The sequence below is a fragment of the Diplotaxodon limnothrissa genome, linkage group LG16, assembly GCF_057381915.1.
Source record: "Diplotaxodon limnothrissa isolate DT_005_m linkage group LG16, D_limnothrissa_male_GT1.1, whole genome shotgun sequence".
Lineage (NCBI taxonomy): Eukaryota > Metazoa > Chordata > Actinopteri > Cichliformes > Cichlidae > Diplotaxodon > Diplotaxodon limnothrissa.
Window position 1 is genome coordinate 34896672 of NC_140611.1, and position 20332 is coordinate 34917003.

A 20332-nucleotide genomic window follows, 5' to 3' on the forward strand; every position below is an offset into this window, starting at 1 on the left:
CTGCAAGAGGAAAAATTAGTATGATAAAAGTGCAATTAGCATATAAGAAAGTATGCCACATGACACACAAATACAGCTACAGTAAAAGCATGGTAAGACATTTTTACCATATCCTGGATTTCTGCATTTAAAGCTGCAACCAGCTCAAAAATTTAGATACGATGAATGTGTTGGCACTGTTTGTCATATTTCTGCTCAAAGTACAAACGTAAACACTTGTTCTGTTTTGTTCTCTAAGTATATCTGAGACCACATTTCACTTTAGCTGCTAAATATTAAAGCAAGAGCTATTGACATTAGCGAGGTGTCTTATGCTGGTGGCATGACAGATGCAGTTGTAAGGAAAGGACATGCCATGTTTGCTAAGAGTCTGAATCAAAGAGTAAAGCCAAACCAAAGATTTCAGAGATGTAACATTTAGTAGAGCTGAGATGATTATACTTTGAGTACAATTCCCTTTACAGTACACATTGTCATTTGAGGCACTGTTCATGTAAAGATTATGATTATTGCTGCTTTAAAAAGAAAGAAAAAACAGCAGTAAAACTGAATGCTGTTCTCATCAGTGTAGACACAAACCTCTGTGCAGCATATTATCTTTAAATGCTAATTAGACTTGATCGGGGGAAATGCAATCATTAAAGTTGGCTGTTTTACAGAAGAAATTAAAAGTGTGAACCATGTAGTGGGTCCATCTTTGTTCTCTGCCAAAAAACTGTTTAAGTCTTTCTTCATTTTGTTGCCAAGTGTTATAAATACAAAGTGAACTTGGCAGCGAGTTGAGGACAACAACCAATGAAATTAAACGGGAGTGTATGCTGTCAGTTGAGAAGACATGCAAAGAAGCTGATAATATGACAACTCCTTTTTTTTATCTCAAGATAGAGTACAGAGCACAAGATTCTGACACTTGTTTGTCGGGAGAATCTGACCAATCCAAAATCTACAAACTGCAACAGCATTAAAACCATTGACAGGTGAATGACACTGATGGCCTTGTTACAATGGCACCTGTCAAGGTGTGGGATATATTAGACAGAAAGTTAACTGTCATGTCTTGAAGCTGACATGTTGGACACAGAAAATGGCTGTAACAGAAACACAGCGACTTTACCAGAAGCCAGTTGTGAGGGCTATGTGTGGGTTATGGCGCCTTAGGCTCACTGATGCATGCGGAGAATAAAGGCTGACCCGTGTGGTCTAACATCAACTCCAAATTTCTAAAACCTTAATATGGATGTGATAGAGAGGCACTGAGGCACAATGTGCATCCCAGCTTACAGAGTACATCAACTGTATATAAAAGATGGATATTGACATCAGCTGCTGGTTAGTCCAAATGTGAAGCTATGAGCTGAATGGAAACATTGAAACCAAATGTGAGGAGGAAGGTGAGGATCTGACTAAGAAACAAGAAGACAAAGCACGCTCAAGCTTTTCAATGATAACAAAGCAACAGCGTACTTTATCTCACTTCTTTGATTCTAATGGGGAACATATTTTATAAAATGAACAACACTCTGTAATTAGGACTTAAAGCCATCTTATCAGGAAGGTTTTTGCTGAGGTCACAGAAGCTGAAAGCTGGTTTCCCTTATGTGGACCTGTGAAAAACTAAATACAACCCCATGATTCAGTAGCTTACAGAATTACCTTTAGCAACGATAGCTTGACGTAATCACTCTCCGTATGTATTTATCAGTCTCTCAGATCATTGTGGAGGAATATTGGTCTACACTTCTGCCAAAACGCCTTGAATAGATTGTATTTGATTAGCATCACCTGGCTGCTACCTGTCCTCTGAATTCCTATGGAAGTAAAAATGTTGGAATGCTCAAAAGTGAACAAATAAGGCTTTTGTGTCTGCTGCTTTCCAATCATCTTCTTGCCTGCCTTCTTTGAGCCTGGTGGATGGTTTAAATCTGTCCTCTCTGTAATTCTTCCTTTCAGACTCCTTTGTGCATCCTACTTCCTCCCCATCTCCACCTCAGACACCTGAGCCAAAGCTCTATTCAAGCGAGCTATTCTACACTCTGGTCTAGACACTGTCCTAAATCCTTTTACTGCAGGGATTCAGTCCTGCCACGATGGGTTATCGGAGACTAATCGCCAAATATATTAATTTCTCCATCTCAATAAATCATGTTCGATGTTTTTCAAGTGATCTCTCTTCATTGATATGCACAGTTGAGGCACTTCTGCATGACTTTCACTTTTTAGACCCAAAATTACACCCAACCTTTTTATATGGCTGCATATGAAGCTGTGCAGCTTCAGACCAGCTGAGTGTGTCAAAGCTGACTTCTGTGCAGCACTCAAAGAACATACATGAGCTTTAGAGTGAGAGCATGGACCAATAACACAATGAACTAGTCAGGGAAGGATGTTTCATCTTTTACATTTTGTGCATTTGTGATTTTTTTACAAGAGGCAAAGAGGGCAACTTGGTGTAATGCTGAGAACTCTTGGGTCCAGGCATTCATATGCATGGTATTTTGCCATGTACCACCCACCTAAACACTAGTCACACTGATCCCTGCTGGATGTGGTATTCCCTGACAGAAGTGGCCTCTTTTAGCAGAATAATGCACCTGCCACAGTGCTAAAACTTTTCAGGCATGGATTGAGGGAACTGAACAAAGAGTTCAAGGTGTTTACTTGGCCTCAATTCCCCAGATCTCTATCCAATTCAGCATCTGTCCTTCGCTGGGTCAGGGCTCTTTTGGGGGCACAAGACAGACCTAAACAATCTCAGGCAGCCGGCTTAAGTGTTGGCATGGATCAGTTAGCAGACGAAATCATAAAGACAGGAGCTAAAAGAAGATGCTACCCCACAAATTGGATCACATCATCATCACAAAATCAGTCTGAGATTACACCAAGAGATGGAAGCAACTGAGACCTAAAGCACTTTAAAAAAGTCAGCATTCTTTTCAAAAGCATCCTCACTTTACTTTCACTGCCTTCAGCGGTTACACAGTTGTGAAATTAGAGATACATGTTCGCTAAGTATCTGCTCCTGCCACAAAAATGGATAAAAGAAAGTAATCAGAAGCTTTACCATTTGCCTCCATTAAGAGTTCTTTTATATAGCCTCTAACACTAAAGCAGTAAATTGATGTTTATATAATTTAATACATTTACATTTCAAAGCCTGCAGACACAAACATGACCAGACACGGAGAGAGTGAGAGGACAATAAATGTGTGTTTCATGGAGATGCTTCTTGCTTGAGCAAAACCAAAGGTCATTTATATATACTAAGTGATAGAAGAGTATATTATTTGACCTAAACCATGGAGATGTGCCTTTGAGGCTGTCTCTGAAGTTGCAACATTTTTTTTTTCTCTGCACATGATCTCAGGAAGCACAGCTAATGTCGTCCCGACTGCCAGCGTATCTGGGAGCGTAACCATGGAGCCTTGGTCAAAAGCAGATCAAATGCAATGTAACAATAGAGGTACGGGTTTGGAAAAACAAGTCTCCCCCTCCAAGTGGCCTCAGAGATTCAGGTCTTGGCAGGAGAAGACGGGGGGGGAGGCCAGCATGCAGCGAGTGCAGCCGCATTACCAAGAAGCCGTGACAAAGAGAGCTGCCCAGGTTTCAGGCTGTTCCCATGCTTAAAGGTTTGATTAGATGTCTGTAAGCTTGAGGAGTATGTGTCTGGAGAGTAACCCAGGTTAAGTGCAATTTTGTGGGCAGGTTTAATGAAACTTTGTGTACTAAACACAAAGGAAGCCCTAAATTACAAATGAGGCTGTTTGTCAAAGTGACTCATCGAGCACTTTCTTAAACGGTTGTTTAGCAACTTATACTACCTCTACGACTTTGACCACTTCTACCTTAATTAAAGAAAACAAATATGGGCTCTGACAGGGTCAAATATAATAGAACTTAACATTTTTACAAAAGTTAAACACTTCAGCTTAAAGTGAGTCCTCAATAAATAAGTTTGTTTTGTTTTCCAAAGCAAGGCTAATTTATGTGTCTTAGGCACAGATGTAACATGAATGCTTAATGAGAAAGCTCTTAAAAGAAAACCAACAAAAACAAATTTATTCCCTCAGTTCCTCCACGCTTCTCCATCTATTTTAGTGTCTTTCAGCTCATTGTTTTGGTTTTGATTTGGAATCACCTGCATAGCACCAGTGCCAAAAAGATATAGTGGTACCAGATCTTCAACTCGTTTAATTCGTTCCCCAATAAAGACAACTGTACCCCTAACGATGACTTTTCACATGTCAGGATTTATCAGTAAAGATGTGGCTTGATGACCATTAGCATAGTTTCCTGTTTTTCCCAAGGGTAGCTTCATCGACAGAGACCACCCTCACTAATTTCTGGTCCACACCCGATCGTTTTGTTTGATACGCCGGCCTAAAATATGACAGCATCTGCTCAGTTCAGAAAATATCTTCAAGGGTTACTCCTGGTAGGCTTTTAAGCAGTAGACAGTTAACACTGCACTTCTGACCACCTTACAAATTCATGTTAATTACTCTGGCTGGCCTCCAAAACTCCTGAGGGGAAAGTCTGCCTCTTAAAAGCTTCTCTGTGTTCAGAAGAATTCTAATGCCAGCCTCAGACTGCATGATCGGTTTCTCTGTGATGACAGTCACTCTGTTGGATTAGGATTTCACACAGTCATGAAATCTTACTCTTTCTGACTAATACCTATGACATACTACAGGTTCCTTCCTCATCGGCCATGTAAGGAAAAAAAGCTGGCTTTCAGCCTTGCAAAGTACCGATATCATTCCTGTTACGCTTTGTCATGTTTACAGCTGCACACAGCTGGTAGAGCGTGCTGTGCTCATACTGGTCAACATCACAGACGTCACAAAACCATAATGCTTTCAGACCAAGTCCATTATGAAAAAACACCCAAGATAAAGCAATCAACTGCTGTCCATGATGGACATTTTCATTCCTAACGCCACGCCCTGCATTGTCTGTACTGGGCCGCTATTGGGCCAGTATCATACAGCCTGGATCTGGTATAATTGTGCATGCCTTGCCCTTTAATGCAGGGCAGGGAGTCTTTTACTATTACAGCTATGGTGATTTAATGATTTATTTCAGGCTAGAACCTGAAACAGCAGCTTTTATTCCTGATGAGTATTTCCTGTAACTAAACTTTACATCTACGCTGAGAAAGGGGGGCTGAACAAACTAATGTGCTTATCCAGCAGTTCTACACAGCTTAGGAGCTGAAAAACTCCAAGGGCACCTTGGTGCTGGCAGATGAGGGAGGGGGGCACTTGCCACTCACTCCCACCTCCCCTGCTCTGAGCCCCTTGTCCAATCTGGTCACTCAAGAATGCTCTGCTGTCCTTTAGGCTACAGCTATCTGGAGACTAGCTTTACCTTGAGCTTTCTGACTGCATCCTTTACAACTTCTGTGCCTTTCGGAGCTTCAACCTCTGTGTTTCCAAGGAACTGAAAAGAGAACAAAAAGACGCACACAGTAAAACAAAAGGTGTAAACAAGTATTTAATTACATAGCCCAATACAAAGAAGATGATGAAGAATACTTCTAAAATTCAAAAAGCAGGTGAGGTGTCAGTGTGTGTATTAATAATATTTAATAATGTGTCAAATCAATTTATGACCTCTCTGATTTGCTTCATTCACTGTGCTCAAATTCATCCTGTTATTTTCTTCTTCATGGTAGGTCTGTCACAGTGTGTCTGTGATAGGTCAACATAGTCAGGGTTTAAAGCACCGACATGTTTTAATAAAAATACCAATATCTGGCACCAGTGCATCATATTCTGTGCTCCTAAAGGAAATGCTACAGTGTACTTTGGTATTCTGGCCTACGGACATTGGCCAAAAACTAGGTAAACAAATGAATCCATAAAGGATGAGTTGGATCTTTTATCAAACTGTAGGAAAGAGGCTTTCTCAGAGTTTAAAATCTGTGGAGCTTCACGTTTAAGTCACTAAAATCTCCAATTTGTCACTCTGACTTCAAATAAATGTAGATGACCTTTCACATCCTGAAGGCATTAGTATATATTCTTCTTCATCATCTTGCATTTCCTGTATTGCAAAAAGTTATAAAAGTGTCTTTTACACATGAGGATTGGATGAACACACACCAACACACACAGACGCACACGAGCAGCACTTCTGCTGTTCACCAACAGATGGAGCCGTTAACCTTTGAGCCTGAACATCGTGCGCCCCATCTGGCAGCAACAGTTGTAATTGTTGCAGTCACACAGGTTGCTTCGCTGCTTCCTGAGCTTAATGTGTGGAGCCTGTTCCAATATCAGACTTCAGAAACACTGGTGTCAGAGCCTTCAAGGCTGGCACAAACAAAATAACAATGTCTCCCATTGGAAGCTGAAAGCAGCTCCGGCAGTTTGACTGTCTCTGTGACACATTAAAATCTTTGTGATGCAGGCAATGACTTGGCTGTGCTAATACCCATAAAAATTTGGAGTGCGCACTGCCAGCTGCCGTGGCTGTAATAACAAGAGGTGAAATACAGAATTTATTTGTATTTTTTTTAATCTTGCACATGTCTGACAGCACTATAAAAGAACCCTTCCGTCAAAAATCAAATCAATTAATATAGCTTCTCCATCCAAAACGTGTCTGTGTAACTCTTTGGTGGCTGAGAGCCTCTGACGTCTTTCTAAATGCAGTAAGACAGGTGAACTAACACCAGACTGCAAGTTATCAATAGAGCCAGAAGACAGATTGAGGCTTCAGAGCAAAGTGTCAGCATTCTGCATCGGTGTGACAAATGTACTCTCCACACTTATGCTCATCTCTGGGAGTGCTGCTGACAGATGCCCAGAATAGAGTGGAGTAACACTTGTTCCTGACCAGTGCATTCTGGGCTGCGACTGGGGAGGTCTCACAAGGCAAACAGAGCTCGGAGGCTCATCCATCAACTGGTGCACGCAGCTGAAAACGAACCGGCCCTACCTCTCGTTGCCCGCAGAAAGAACTCACATTTTCAACTGCAGACACACACGTGTCAGCCTTGTGGCAGGTCTCAAGTGTTCACTCAGATGACACAACATAGAGCTCAGTTCCAACTCAACATCCATTCGGTGTTCACTCCTCCAAGCTGAAAGTTCTCAGATTTTTTTTTTTTCTTATACACCTTCAGAAAGGGCAGGATCTGTGTTGTGCATAATTTAAGTGACTTGTGAATGTGACATGATTACTGATGAAAGACATGGCAAATCTAGCAGCTCACCTCTCAACATCCTCTTTCCTCTTTGAGCCCACAGGTCTATCACACTGAAGCTGCTCATAAAAAGCACCGTTAGAATTTGTATAACTGTCCGATCGGATCAAAGAACTGGCAGACCACCGAAATCAAAGCTCACTTCAGTCTCAGCAGTCGTCACTGCGTAAGAAGTTAAAGGTAATACATTTTAAAAACAGTGGACTTAGTTCTTAGCTGGGAAGTTGCTGCTGTGATTTACTGATGACAGCATAACGATTTAGCATGAATATAAAACTGCAGATCTGTTGTGATTGGTGTGGATGTAAAGATACTGCTGCAAATATCAGCGAGGGAGACTTCCTGTGTTACCTGTTCTACAATTGTTCTTAAAATTGAACTCAAACATGATCAATTAAAGTAATTTGATATAGATATTTTATTCCTCTTAGGAATACGTTTAGTAAATTACAAAAGAAGAAAACTCATCAGCGACAATCCACTTTGATAATAAATGAATCATTTCAGTCATTTTTCTAGCACAGATGGAAATAACTTTCAAATCTCTTTCCAGCTTCTTTTAATTTGCTTGTTTTACCAAAGGAACGATCACTTAATTGCGATTTCAGTGAACAAAAAACATGAAGTCCATCTTCTGTGTATTCCCAATTCAGTCTTTACCCGAAGGATCTTAAACCGTAAAACAGATGAACACGCTTGAATCAGCCATCAGTCACCAGTTTTAGTTCCAATTAGCTTATTATCACCTGCACGCAATACTAAAGTTATTTTTCAGCCTACATTTACACCAGGGGCATCATGGTGGGTGATGTATTGTTGCCAGAGATAAAGTTTAGGGGAGTGGCTACTTTGATTGGCAGGTGTTCTGAAAAGGAGCTGCAGTTTGTCGCTGTCTGCTAGGTCGCATTTAACAATATAAGATATTAGATCATGTTTGTGATGCCGTTTCAAAACATTTATAGTTATTTTTGTCTACTGTGTGGTGTAGTTCCTCCAAGAAATTCAGATTTTATTGAGTCAAATTCTAGTATTTTCTTGTTATATCACAGTTAGGATTTGATCTCAGGTTCAGTTCATGAAAGTTTTGAAGTGCCGTCAAATCGAAATGATTGAAGTTATCAAAGATTGTACGTCTTTGTCAACGTTTGAAAATAAAGAAAAAGGGTTCATTTTCTTGAGGCTAAAAGAGAGCTCTCTCTCTCTGCTCTAACTATCTGGCACATTGTTCAGTGAACTGCTAACTGAGCTTATTTTTACAGTACTGAGTGCTTGAAACCTGGGAGATCATGCCAAGCATATTCCCAGCACCCCCCCCCAATTCCTTCACTGATGAGTCCTTTACTCAGATCTCAGCAAATTTAACCAGACGGGGATCTCATCACTCAAAGCAATACAGCGAGTATAGGAACTGACAATGTGCTTTGATTTTAGAGATGTGCCTTCTGCCGGCTTCCTTTGCTTCTTTGCTGCATGCAGGAAGGGAGCTTCAGCAGTTTGCAGGGATATTTTGGAGGCAGTCTTGGAGCTCCACCTCCGTTCCAGCATCGCATTTGTGAAGCACAAGAATGTAGGCCGACAGATTTTGTGCCTCATAGGAGGAAAACTCTGTCGAAATGAAGCAGAAAACCAGCTTGACAGGGGAGTCCTCCCCAAGGGACACAGTCCCTCCTTCCAGGGGTGTTTGCTGGATATTTGAAAAACACCTTTTTTCCCCCAGTGTTTTATAGCAGATCCTGATTCCAGGCAAGCCTGAGAGCCATTTCATTACAAGTTAGTCCTGCATCAGATCCAAAGTTCTTACCTATTTTGACGTGTGCATGTGCCACTTTACTTAAATCCCCCTCTGTTCACACACTCATTAAAAATAAACAAATCAAGAAGGCTAAAAGACAGAGTCTCCTTCAAATTAAACTTTTATGAGGAAGATTTCCTTCCCCGCATCACAGCACCAAGAGACAACAGCTACTATGAGAGACGAATACAACGGTATCAATTTTTTGACAGTACTTGAGGTGTGTGGGCAGGGAATTAATTTAAACACCATTAAAAATCCAAATTATTGTTACATTGAGGAGAGGGGCTGAGGTTTATCAGCCGTCTCTGTCAGGAATTTTTATGCAGCCTCAACCTAAAACAATGCATCTATGGGCAGTGAAGCTCATTTGCTGGACAATACCAGAGAGTGCAATGAAAGGCCTGGTGCTTATCAGGGGAACTGCATTGTGGGACACACAGACAGAGAGATTTAACAGGCATGACTGGAGGGAATAAACACAGACAAAGGTGGGAGCCACAAAAGAACAGACTTCTTTTTCAACTTGCAATAAAAGTGTCGCAGTTCTTCGCTGTTTCATTATTTTGCAGTCGCCCTGCTCTGACAGAGTTCATTAAAATGTAGCAGGCAAAGAGAGATACCTACCTTGGCATTGTAGGCTATGTAATGCTTGGCCAAAGCTTCTGGGGTGTGCATCCATGATTTATCTGAAATGATACAGACAGCTGACTCAGTATGACAGACTTAATCACCCAAGTTAATACAGTACAGGTACAATTAGCCACATGCATTCAGTGGTTAAATGTGAGGCAGTGAGTAGAAGAAATTAGCTGAACCTTTTAAAGAGGAAAAATGGAGAAAATTGGCTCATTCTGCGAGACGCAGTGCTTCTTTCCCATATATTCACACCTGGAAGCTTCACATCACAAGTACAGTTCACCGCCACACATGTGAGGGTCTAGCAGCATCACTGGAGCACCCTTTTAGGGGCATACCAATGAAAGCTAGGCAAGGGAAAATGCTGATTTTAATTTCACACCTCAAGTTATCCAACATGAAAGGTAATTGGACCTGTGACTTACTGGTCTAAATCCCGCTTCTCAAACTGTGTGTGCTTTGACTGAACGCAGCAAATTTCAGAGGCCGTGCACTGTATTCAATAAAAATGCAAACGCATGGAAGGAAACTGAGCCCGATGTGCTCTAGGAGGAGCAAATTAGAGGGGAGATGCATCTTTGCAAGTGGACAATGTTTCCATATCACATAAGTATGCGTGCCCTGTTACTCCACTTCAAAATATCAAAAAACAAGATAGAGAAGGTAAGGAGTGGAGGACCTAACGGAGCAGACACAGTGAGAGTGCATTTTACCAGTTAGCTACAGTTATCCAAGCAGACTATATAGAAAACCAGTCAGATTCTTTGTGTTGCTGTCACCTGAGTCGTCGCTAGGAAAAAGTATGTATTCCAAATGTGGACAGCCAGTAAGATGTTTTTGGAGGTTACTTGTCTCCAGAAGCAAGCAAACTAAAAGTGAAGTAGCAATTAAACTTTAAAAAGTGCGACGAAAACTAGAAATGAAGAACTTCAAAGTAAAAGCTGATTTTTTTTTTCAAGTGTTGGTAAGGCAGAGTTTTTACTTTGAAGGCAAGCAGTGTCTGTTACACATTTATTTAAATACAGCTCAGAAGTCAAAATAGCAACAGTTTACAGACAAGTCGGTGTCTTTCATACAAACAACAGGCGACCACAGAAGTCTGCTTGTATCCACAGAGATCACAAGGAGGTTTTTGGTGCAGCACCAGCATTTTACTTACGCTACATGTCTGAGTTTACTTGCTACTCATGTTAAGCAAACTGAGCAAACTGGGTAGCTTGGCTGCCCTCTGTTCAAACACTTATTTGTGTTTTTAGTTTATTAAGTTTGGTGGTTTGGGTACATGTCAGAGTGTGGTAGTAGATTACATCTCTGGTCTCATCATTTGCGAATGTTGTTAGCTAGGTGAACTCGTAACTTGTGTGGTGTTTAGCCACATTAGTTACAATCAGTACAAGGGCGTCTCTCTTCAGTTGTAGGTGGTTACCTGTTTGTTTGATTGCTTCAATTCCTGATAGCTCATTTTGTACATCAGAGACCAAATTAGAGTTAGAAAGACAATAAAATTTGGTATAATTTGGGGTCCACATGCCACTGCATGCAGTGTTTGGTTTCTCAGTAAGATCCACTCTTCACTGTGATACCCAGTTTAAACACAGCAACCCGGTGACCGTCAAAATATTTAAGCTGAGGCCTGACAAGCTGTATGCGCTGGCTGATTGCATATTCTATCAAACACCTATGGGTTTACATAGCCTGGAAATAAACTGTGAAATTCACACAAAATAAATAAATTTGCCTTCCATACTCCTTAAAGCATCTAATTTAATAATCCTGCATTTACCATAACATAATTTTAACCGTTTTTTAGACATGTGGCAGCTTTTGAAACATCAGTAAATCCTTAAATAAATAATATTTGTTTACATAGAGCATGGAGTATTTTGTCTGTGGTGCTTTGATGAAAAGTGACCAATAGGGTGGTCTGCTAATTTGTTCAGTATTGTCTTCGTTCTCTATTTGCAGAGCTAATCAAATGTGAAACTACACACAAATGGAACCATTTATTTTCAAATGGGTCCATCAGATAAAGGATTGCATAAAGTAATATCTTTTGCTAGCATTGGTTAAACTAAATTAGAACTTTAAAACACCATCTCTCTCAGCTGAAACACTACTCCAATGCCAATCAAAAGATAATCTGTGTTTAATCACTTGAGTTTTAGCACCGGTGTATTTGTTTGTTGGGCAAATCATCCCACAGTGCCTATAGTTAGTGATTTACAATTTGCCCTGGAGACAGTCTTTGAAGATTTACACCAACACAAAGTGAGCGGTGGTTCAGAGATCATTACAGGTCACTGATGACACAATCCAAAGCACCCACTATGCCATTTTCAGCATTTCTTAATCACCCACTGATTAAGGATTCTTTTCGCTTTTCATTTCCACATTCATAAACGGCTTATCGCCTCGTTAATGAATCTTGGGACAAAAGATGCATGACTGTGACCTTGGGGCCACTTGGCTCCTGTAGGTTGATTGCGTTAATCAAGACTTTGCAAGGTGCAAACGATGTGATGTCAACTTTACTGCGTCCTTTGCACAGGTACGCTAATTACTTTGTTTACATTCATGTGCTGGCTAAGTGGCTTGATGAATTTAAAGTCTGTTCTAATTAGTGTTAATGTGGTACACCGCATTTGTTTAATTGTGACTGCTTAGGGTTGCTAACCTACAATATTATTCTCAAAGAAACTTTGGCAAAAGAGTATGTAATATGTAATGACGAAATGTTTGGAAGATTTTTTGAGATTATACGTTTTAATTATAATAATTTATTTAGCAATTGTTTAAATTCACAGATTTAATGTGATGGATATTTACCTGCCAAAAACAAATACAAACTATTGTGAATGCGTAATATTTGACCATATGCTGTTAAAACTCAAACTAAATGGATGCAATACATTTAAAATAATCTGGGTTAACACAACTGACTATTTTTACAGCTGTAAGGCAAACTGTGTTGACTTGTTTGAGTAATTTTTGATGGGGAAATATGAATCACATTAAGTTTATTAAATTGTTTATTTTAAAATAAGCGCCCGTACTGTGTTTTCTATCCAAATGAATAGAAAACACAACACTGTGCAGAAGTCTTGAGCTACCCATCATTATCGGTACCAAGGAGGTTATCTTTTTGTAGGGTTTGCATGTCATTCAGTCATTCTGTCTGTTAACACGATAGAATTATTAAAAACTTTTTGAACTAAAATATCTGCTAGGTGTGCAGAGTGGGGTTATATTAACATCCATTAAAATTAGGCTTCCATCCACTGAGTTCTTCAAGGTCACCTTAATGATATATTGGTCAAAAGTTGACAAAAAAACCTTAGCACTAGACCGTAACTATAAGTGTGGTGCTTATTGTCAACATATATAGAAAGTGTTGTATAAGGATTTATAATATCCCGTCATATCTGACCTCTGACCTCTCCTTCAGTGTCAACAGACACATCTACAGGTCAAAGTGATATTAATGCCATATAGCAGAATTTAAAACTGTTTCTTACTGCCAGTGCCTGTATTGAAATCTCATCTGCATGTAGTAAGTGATATATGGGGATTTGAAATATCACATTACCTTGGACCTTTGACCTCTTCATCAAGGTCAAATGAGGTCAAATGAGGTCAAATTGTCATAAATGGCTTTTATCTTCAAAACCGTGATTAAAATTAGTCTGTCTATGTTTGTATTAAGGAAATGATACTGGTGTATGGGCATCCAAATATCATGTTACATTTGACCTCTGACCTCACTTTCACATTCAAGTTGACCCCAAAATGTTTTCTTTCTTCAGTTGTCAAGAGAAAGAGAATGAGCTTGTTAGTTAGAAATATACTGTAGTATATTATTATATATCAAGCTCAAGTTATTAATGTCCTGGTATTTACAAAAAACTAATTTTATTTAAAAAAAAATGAAAAGAAAAATTAAAAACAATGAATGCTACAAATGTAATATAATCCACATAGATAAAAAAAAAAGAAATACTAAAATAATTTAAACTAATAGCTCCAATTTACGCCAAATAAATTACTTTTATTACTGCATTTTGCAGTTATTTTTTGCTGCACTACTAGTATGTTTGAAAAAAATACAATATACAGAAAAGAAGTAAATACTGGACAAAGAACAAGATTTGCACAATCTGACTGCTTCTTGTGTCCTCCTGTTTTGCTTCAGAGGAGCCAAAATTTCCTGTCATTTTTTGAGGTTTCACACCGTCTCATTCTGTTCTTACCTTATGCTGTACTGCCGCACATATATCCCATTTCCATGCAAAAGTTAAAGAAGTGATGGGTGGCTTGAAACTTTTCAGTCCTGTACATGTAACTGAAATACAGGATCTTAAGAATTTAGACTAAAAAAGTTGATTTTATGCCTCTGCAATTCATTTTGATGGCAAACATGCCCACAGCCTTACAGCTAAACAACACTAACACATCAGTGTGGTGGTTTGTTTACAGTCTCCAGCACTGCACTGTGAACTTTTCTCTACTTAAACTGTATTCCTTCCAGGTTTACTTAACAGCTGTGCAATGAGATTAAACCTGCTTACACCTTGCAATGGCCTCCTCTAAAGCACAATCAATTTCCTAGTGGGAAGCTTGAATGAAAACTGACATAGGAATGAGGCGCCTCCTCCCTACTTTTACAGCAAACTCTAAATTGCAAGAAGGAGTCAAGAGAAAGGATGGAAGAGATGCTGTGCGGGCTGACACAGCCACATGGCGGGTAGGCTGGCATTATTTTAAGGTGTCAGCACACACTGCTCTGATGAAAGGAGAGGGGGGAGGGTGATGCTTTTTGTCTCTCTTTGCTGTTTAAAAATGGCAGCTATGTGAGCATGACAAAAACTGGCCACAGTGATGTGTACAGTTGAAATAACTGTTGGGGCGTGAGGAACAGTCGGGGAATCTGAAGGTCAACTTTGTGTGGATGAACTGTCAAGTGTTGGGTGGAGATGAGGGAAAATTTAAGGGCTGACAGCCGGAAAAGTGTCGCTGCTCCTCTGTCTCACAGTGTAATGTACTTTGGAGCGACAGGTTTTGTTGCATAAAGGTCACAAGTCCTTCATGCATGTTACACTGCAGCTCCAACCATTATTAACAAGAGCTGTCTTCACATATCTTTCGCATCATAGAATGATCTCCTTCAAAAACAATGCCTATTTTATACTTATTCCTGAGAATATGAGCCTGGGGATTTATTTTATAAATACATATGGACAGTTAGGGCCATGTCCATAATAGGTCCTTGAAATTCTGCTGCTGTACACAACCCCAGTGGCTTTTACATGAAACTATTAAAATCTGAATGAAGTGCAGACCTTCAATTTTAATTCAACAGGTTTAATAAAAGGTACTGCATTAACTGTTTAGGGATAATAGACATTATTATACATACTGTCCCATTTTCAGAGGCTCAAAGTTAACTGGCCAATTGATTGCAAAGCAACTTTGTGGCCAGGTGATGCATGTTTCAACTGACAAGTTGAGGGGGAAAAAAAAAGTCTAAAGTTGATTTCAAAATGTTGAAATTGGTGGCCGTTGATTGGAAATCTCAAGAGGAGGTACAAATAGGTGTCAGTCTATTCATGCATAGGCTGAAAAAAACTAAATTAACATATCAGAGAGACAGCAAAAAAACTCAGGATTGACCAAACAGTTTCCTTCATTCTTAAAAACAAGGAATGAACCGGCTCGAAGGACCACAGAAAATATGTAAAGTGCATGGTGAGATGTCTTTATGGAAGGAAATATAAAGGTTTACAACAAGGTGCAAACACCACTGGTTACACTCAAGAACAGGAAGGCCAGATTAGACTCGACTTTAGCAGAAAAGCTCTACAGGAGTCTCGACTTCAAACACTGATTTGAAACATACCACATTATTTGTCAAACATGGCAGAGGCAATATTACAGGATGGGCATGTATGACTGCCAGTGAAACCTGGTGAGAATCTGGTGTTCAGCGGCGACAGGATGAATTCAGCTACACTCTCTGCTCACATTCACACAAATGCTGCATAACTGATTAGATGGTACTTCACAATAAGAATGGATAATGACCGAAAGCAAAGTACAATCCAAGAGAAGAAATGGCATATTCTTCAATGACCAAGTCCAGATCATACTATTCAGTTACGACAAAACTGAAGTGAAACCTTTTGAAGTAAAGCTTGAAATAACAAAAATGTAGACTGCATCACATCTTGATGGTTGGATTTAAAATCCAATGTGGCATTGTATCGCACAAGTAAGCATGCTGGTTGAAAAGGAGAAAAAAGAAAGAAGCTTTAAGTTCTAAGTATAATGAATTACTGTAAACAACTTCACCCAAAAGTGATCCACTATTGTTCCAGAATACTGCTTTATTTTCGAAAACTGCCTCTTGTTGAAAATCAATCGGCAAGCTGGTGAACTTGCAGCAGAAATACCGCCCATGAATGCCTGCTCTAATTACACAGAGTAGACAGATATAAATGGTTTAATCGTTGGACTAGAGTAAAAACAAAAGAAATAAACAACGTTTGCTTCTGGCTAAAAGTAAAATTTCACACTGAAACAATACAAAGAAGCAGCTTTGGAGAAGTGATGGTCCTCCACTGCAGGTTTCACTAATAATGATGAAGAAAAGAACAAAGAAAACAAAAGAAAAACAACCGAACACGAGATTGCCTGATAAACATTTTAATGTGGTGCACTGGAAGGAAACGAGACCAACACCCTTGTTGTCCAGCAGTTTCATCTAATACACCATTATCAAAAAAATCTCTTATCCACAAGCAAATAGTTGTATTTTACGATTTCTCACAGTTTCTTCATCTCAAGCTCTACTTTTAAAAAGTTCTTCATGTCAACAGTGTGAAGAAAAAAAATACTGCATTTACTTTATCAACTTTAAACTACACTGACTGAAATCCATGGATATGTTGCAAATAAAAATGCACCAGATACAATACAAGTACCTGTGGATTAAAATGACCAGATAATGCGTTCACTATTCCTTCAATTCTTCTTAAATTTTAGGTTTTGCATTTACTTCTTATGTTCTCTTTGCATTTGGGCATTATTCATTTCATGCAATCTTGTTTGCTTCTGTATTTTATTTTATTTTTTTCTTTATTAAGTAATACAGAAATAAATACATTAATAGATGTGTACTTAGTGAAAAAAAAGCAAATTTGAAAAGCACAGAAATTGTATTTTGCAATTTGCTGTTCAGTTCCTAGATCTATTTTTAAGATCTTTAATGTTGTATTTATGTATCAAGTGATTTAAATAGTGTGTCATTAAATTAAATCCAGGCTTTGTCTCTTGTTTTTCTGTGTAGAACTTTGCAAATATTGGCATTACAGCATAGAACATAAAAATAAATTCCTCCTATTAATAATATAATACAATGACTGTACTAAACCGGGAAAGACGCCGACGTCAGCTAGACCTTGAATTGGATAAGGGGTTTAAAAAAAACGGGTTGATGGGTGGATGGATGTCTGTTACTACTAAAGCTAATTAGAAAAATAATGAAATGCTTAAGTCAAAAATTGCATGAAGTACTCTGGTCACAGAGAAACTGCCTAATATTCTTGTCCTTGCCTTGTCGAGCTTGAGTGCCATGCTGTAAGTGCACTTTTTTTTTTTTAATACGGCCACAAGACGAGTGCAGGCAATAGACTCATTCACTGCAGTGCTCAATCAATGACACACAATGAATGTGCTGGCTATGCACAGTTCTCCATCAAGCAGAAGACAACTTCAAATGGGCTCCAAGCAGACCTAAACCACAATTCTACTGCAGACTTGTGGGAGAGTGTTACGCTGAGATAAAGACTTGGAGAGTTTAAACTGTACTTCTCAAAAAGAAGTACAGTTTAGAATGTGGTGAGCTACATAAATGAAGTAAAACTGTTGCAATCACATGGGGACAGTAATTCTTCTGAGAAGAAATCTCTTGAGGTTTCGCCTTCATCATATACAGTACATTTGGGGAAATGGACAAAAATGTCACAACTGCCCTGCAATTTAATTCAAGTCAGTACCAACAACACTGCAATACAGTGCCTCAGAAATGAAAGCTCTCTGCAAGTACAAACTGAACATTACAAGGTTCACTGTGGTTTCATTATTGCAGAGCTACTGTACTGAAGTTAATTATGTTCTACAAATGCTTATGATTTTGTGTCAAGCTCCTGTAAATTATTGTAATACGACTCCTCCATTCTGCCAAAAAACTATGGGAACTGAATTTAAAATGAAGAGAAAACTGCAAATATTGACTGTAGGAAGAAAGCCCAGGCTCATTCAGAGCTAATGCAGATTTTAAGGCCAAAAAAGGAAACGCTTAAGGATTATGCAAATGGCCGTGCGGCTTTACAAAATAACACTGACAGAGCAGATGTTAAGGCAAGGACAATACAGCCTCTCCTCTCACACTGCAGTGTTCTCTCAGGACAAGGTAATCAGACATGCATGAATTAAACGGTTACTACTTATTTGTGCTCCGATCATATCGCAAACCAATAATGATGGCTTGTGTAATAGTTAGAGGGATCATTTCAGGAATGAACATCACTTGGACTGGTAATTATTTAGTCCAGCCATTCAGCTGTGATGGCCACAGCAAAATTAAAAAGCCCATCCATCCATATCTAATTTTCTATGTGGGTGCTTTCAGTTAAATATAATCATAATGGTGGATAAGGAAACATCTGACCATTTTTATAGCAACAATAAGAACAAATAGAACGCATGCACAATCCTCTTCTCATTAACTTTAGTTTATTATATGTTAGAGGATTCAGCAACTATCTGTAGCCATGTAGATATTGCAATAAAAGTCGTATTGCAGTTGGAATGATTGAGAACCCTCATTAACCAGCTGAGCTTCTGCAGAAATTTTGTTAAAGGTACTTTTGTGTAAAGCATTTCAAAGCCCTCATTTTAAAATGTTCAAAACCTTCTAAAATGAACTAAACCTTTCAACAGAGACCATAGCTTTTCCCCCGTGTTGTGATGCCTGTGTGTTGTGTTGCAGAGATATCAAGTGAAGTTGAAAGTGGTCCGCGCTGTCACAGGACAGTGCAGCAAATCGGTGCACTGTCCAACGCTCCGAGTCCAACAACGGTTTTCAAGCTTGTGTTACTTCACCATTTACACAGAATTTCTTTTTTTTTTAATATATATTTAATACAGAAATATTAGATTAGTTAGGAGTCATCTTTCAAAGTAGCATTGTAAAATTATTTCAAACATACAGATTGTAATGCTCATTAGGTTGGATCTAATGAGCTTAGCTACACTACTACTTTTTAGCAAAACACTCTTTCTGGTAAAAAATGCTTCTCAGGCACAAGGTGTGTCTTGATTTTGGTGTCATGAAGCATCGGATTACAGAAAAGCTTAGCACGTATTACTGCTTTAAGTACTCTGTCACATTTAAACACAGTGGCTAAATGTCATTTTGTATTGTGCAGGGTTCATGTCTAGGGGACGTTTTAACCCAGAAAAACCAATGATATTTTCTTAAATGATGTAACTGCACCACCAATCGTTCTAGCTCCCAAAAGCAGTATGTCTCTTTTTTAAAAAGCACCACTTATCTCTTGGCCAGTCCATCAGGACACCTTTTGCCAGCAGGATTGGACAAAGCAACAATATTTGATGACAGGGTAAGAACATGTTCCGCATTAGAACCACAGAATAAACACACTGCCTTACATTTTTTTAAAGAAACCTATTGCTTTTATTTGATTAAAAATAATAAAAATTAGGGCTGGGCCATATCATACCATTCATGGTAATACCGGTATAATGTTAGGCAATGATAAGAAATGAAATATCGCAATAGAACATGGGTAAAACATTCATGCACCATGCCTTTGTTTTCATACGCACATGGCAGAAAAGGCATGGCGGCGACGGAAAATTAGAAGGGCGAAAGCGGATTGTTGAATGACAGATGAACCAGAATTGGTTCATCAATTGGTGCAACTTCAGTGGTGTGGAACTGGTGTGGCTTTCGTCCGACAGATACACACCAAAGCACAATTTATGGTAGAGCATGCAAGCGGGCCGTCGTTATTACCATGTTTTTTGGAAAATAAGTCGCTCTTAAAATCCTTGGATTTCTGACCAAACCAATTTTATGTGGTACACGGCGCTCGAAAATCTGTCAAATGTTTTAGTACGACTTTGCTAAGCTACGAAGCCGCACTGCTTGATGGGCTGTCGGAGCATTACGGCTATCGTAGGCAGGAGACTCAGAGTGATACATACTGTGCTTCAACATAATACCATATTGTGTGTGTATAACCTCTTTTTAAGTTTTGTGGATATTATACATGGTTATGCTGAGGATATGTCGGCCAATTTCCACTGGAAATGCCTTTTGGTTAAACTGTCAGTAAGGAATTTGCATTTGCACTGTTAATTTTTAGATAACTTTAATGCACATAAAAAACAGCTGCTTGTTTAAGTGAAAATACATTGATTTTTTTTTTGCACTACTAAAGTTGCGGAGTTGTAAAGTATTTTGTCTCACATCAATTATATCATCAGTTATATCATTATCGCAAATTTTCAAATATATATATATATATATCGTGATAAATATTTTTGGCCATACTGCGCTGCCCTAATAACAATTTATGAGAATTTAATACTGGCAAATCAGAATTGTT

General features: G+C 38.9%; 1 protein-coding gene across 3 annotated transcripts in view; it reads right to left on the reverse strand.

The window, feature by feature from the left end:
- Positions 1-20332, reverse strand: part of gulp1a (GULP PTB domain containing engulfment adaptor 1a) — a 97703-nt gene that overhangs the window by 6036 nt on the left and 71335 nt on the right. For all 3 annotated transcript variants that reach the window (XM_085374411.1, XM_085374413.1, XM_085374412.1), the window contains 2 exons: positions 9630-9691; positions 5368-5439 (listed from right to left, as the gene is read on the reverse strand). In XM_085374411.1, coding sequence (XP_085230537.1) covers positions 5368-5439; positions 9630-9691 — 134 coding nt within the window. The remainder of the gene's footprint in view (positions 1-5367; positions 5440-9629; positions 9692-20332) is intronic.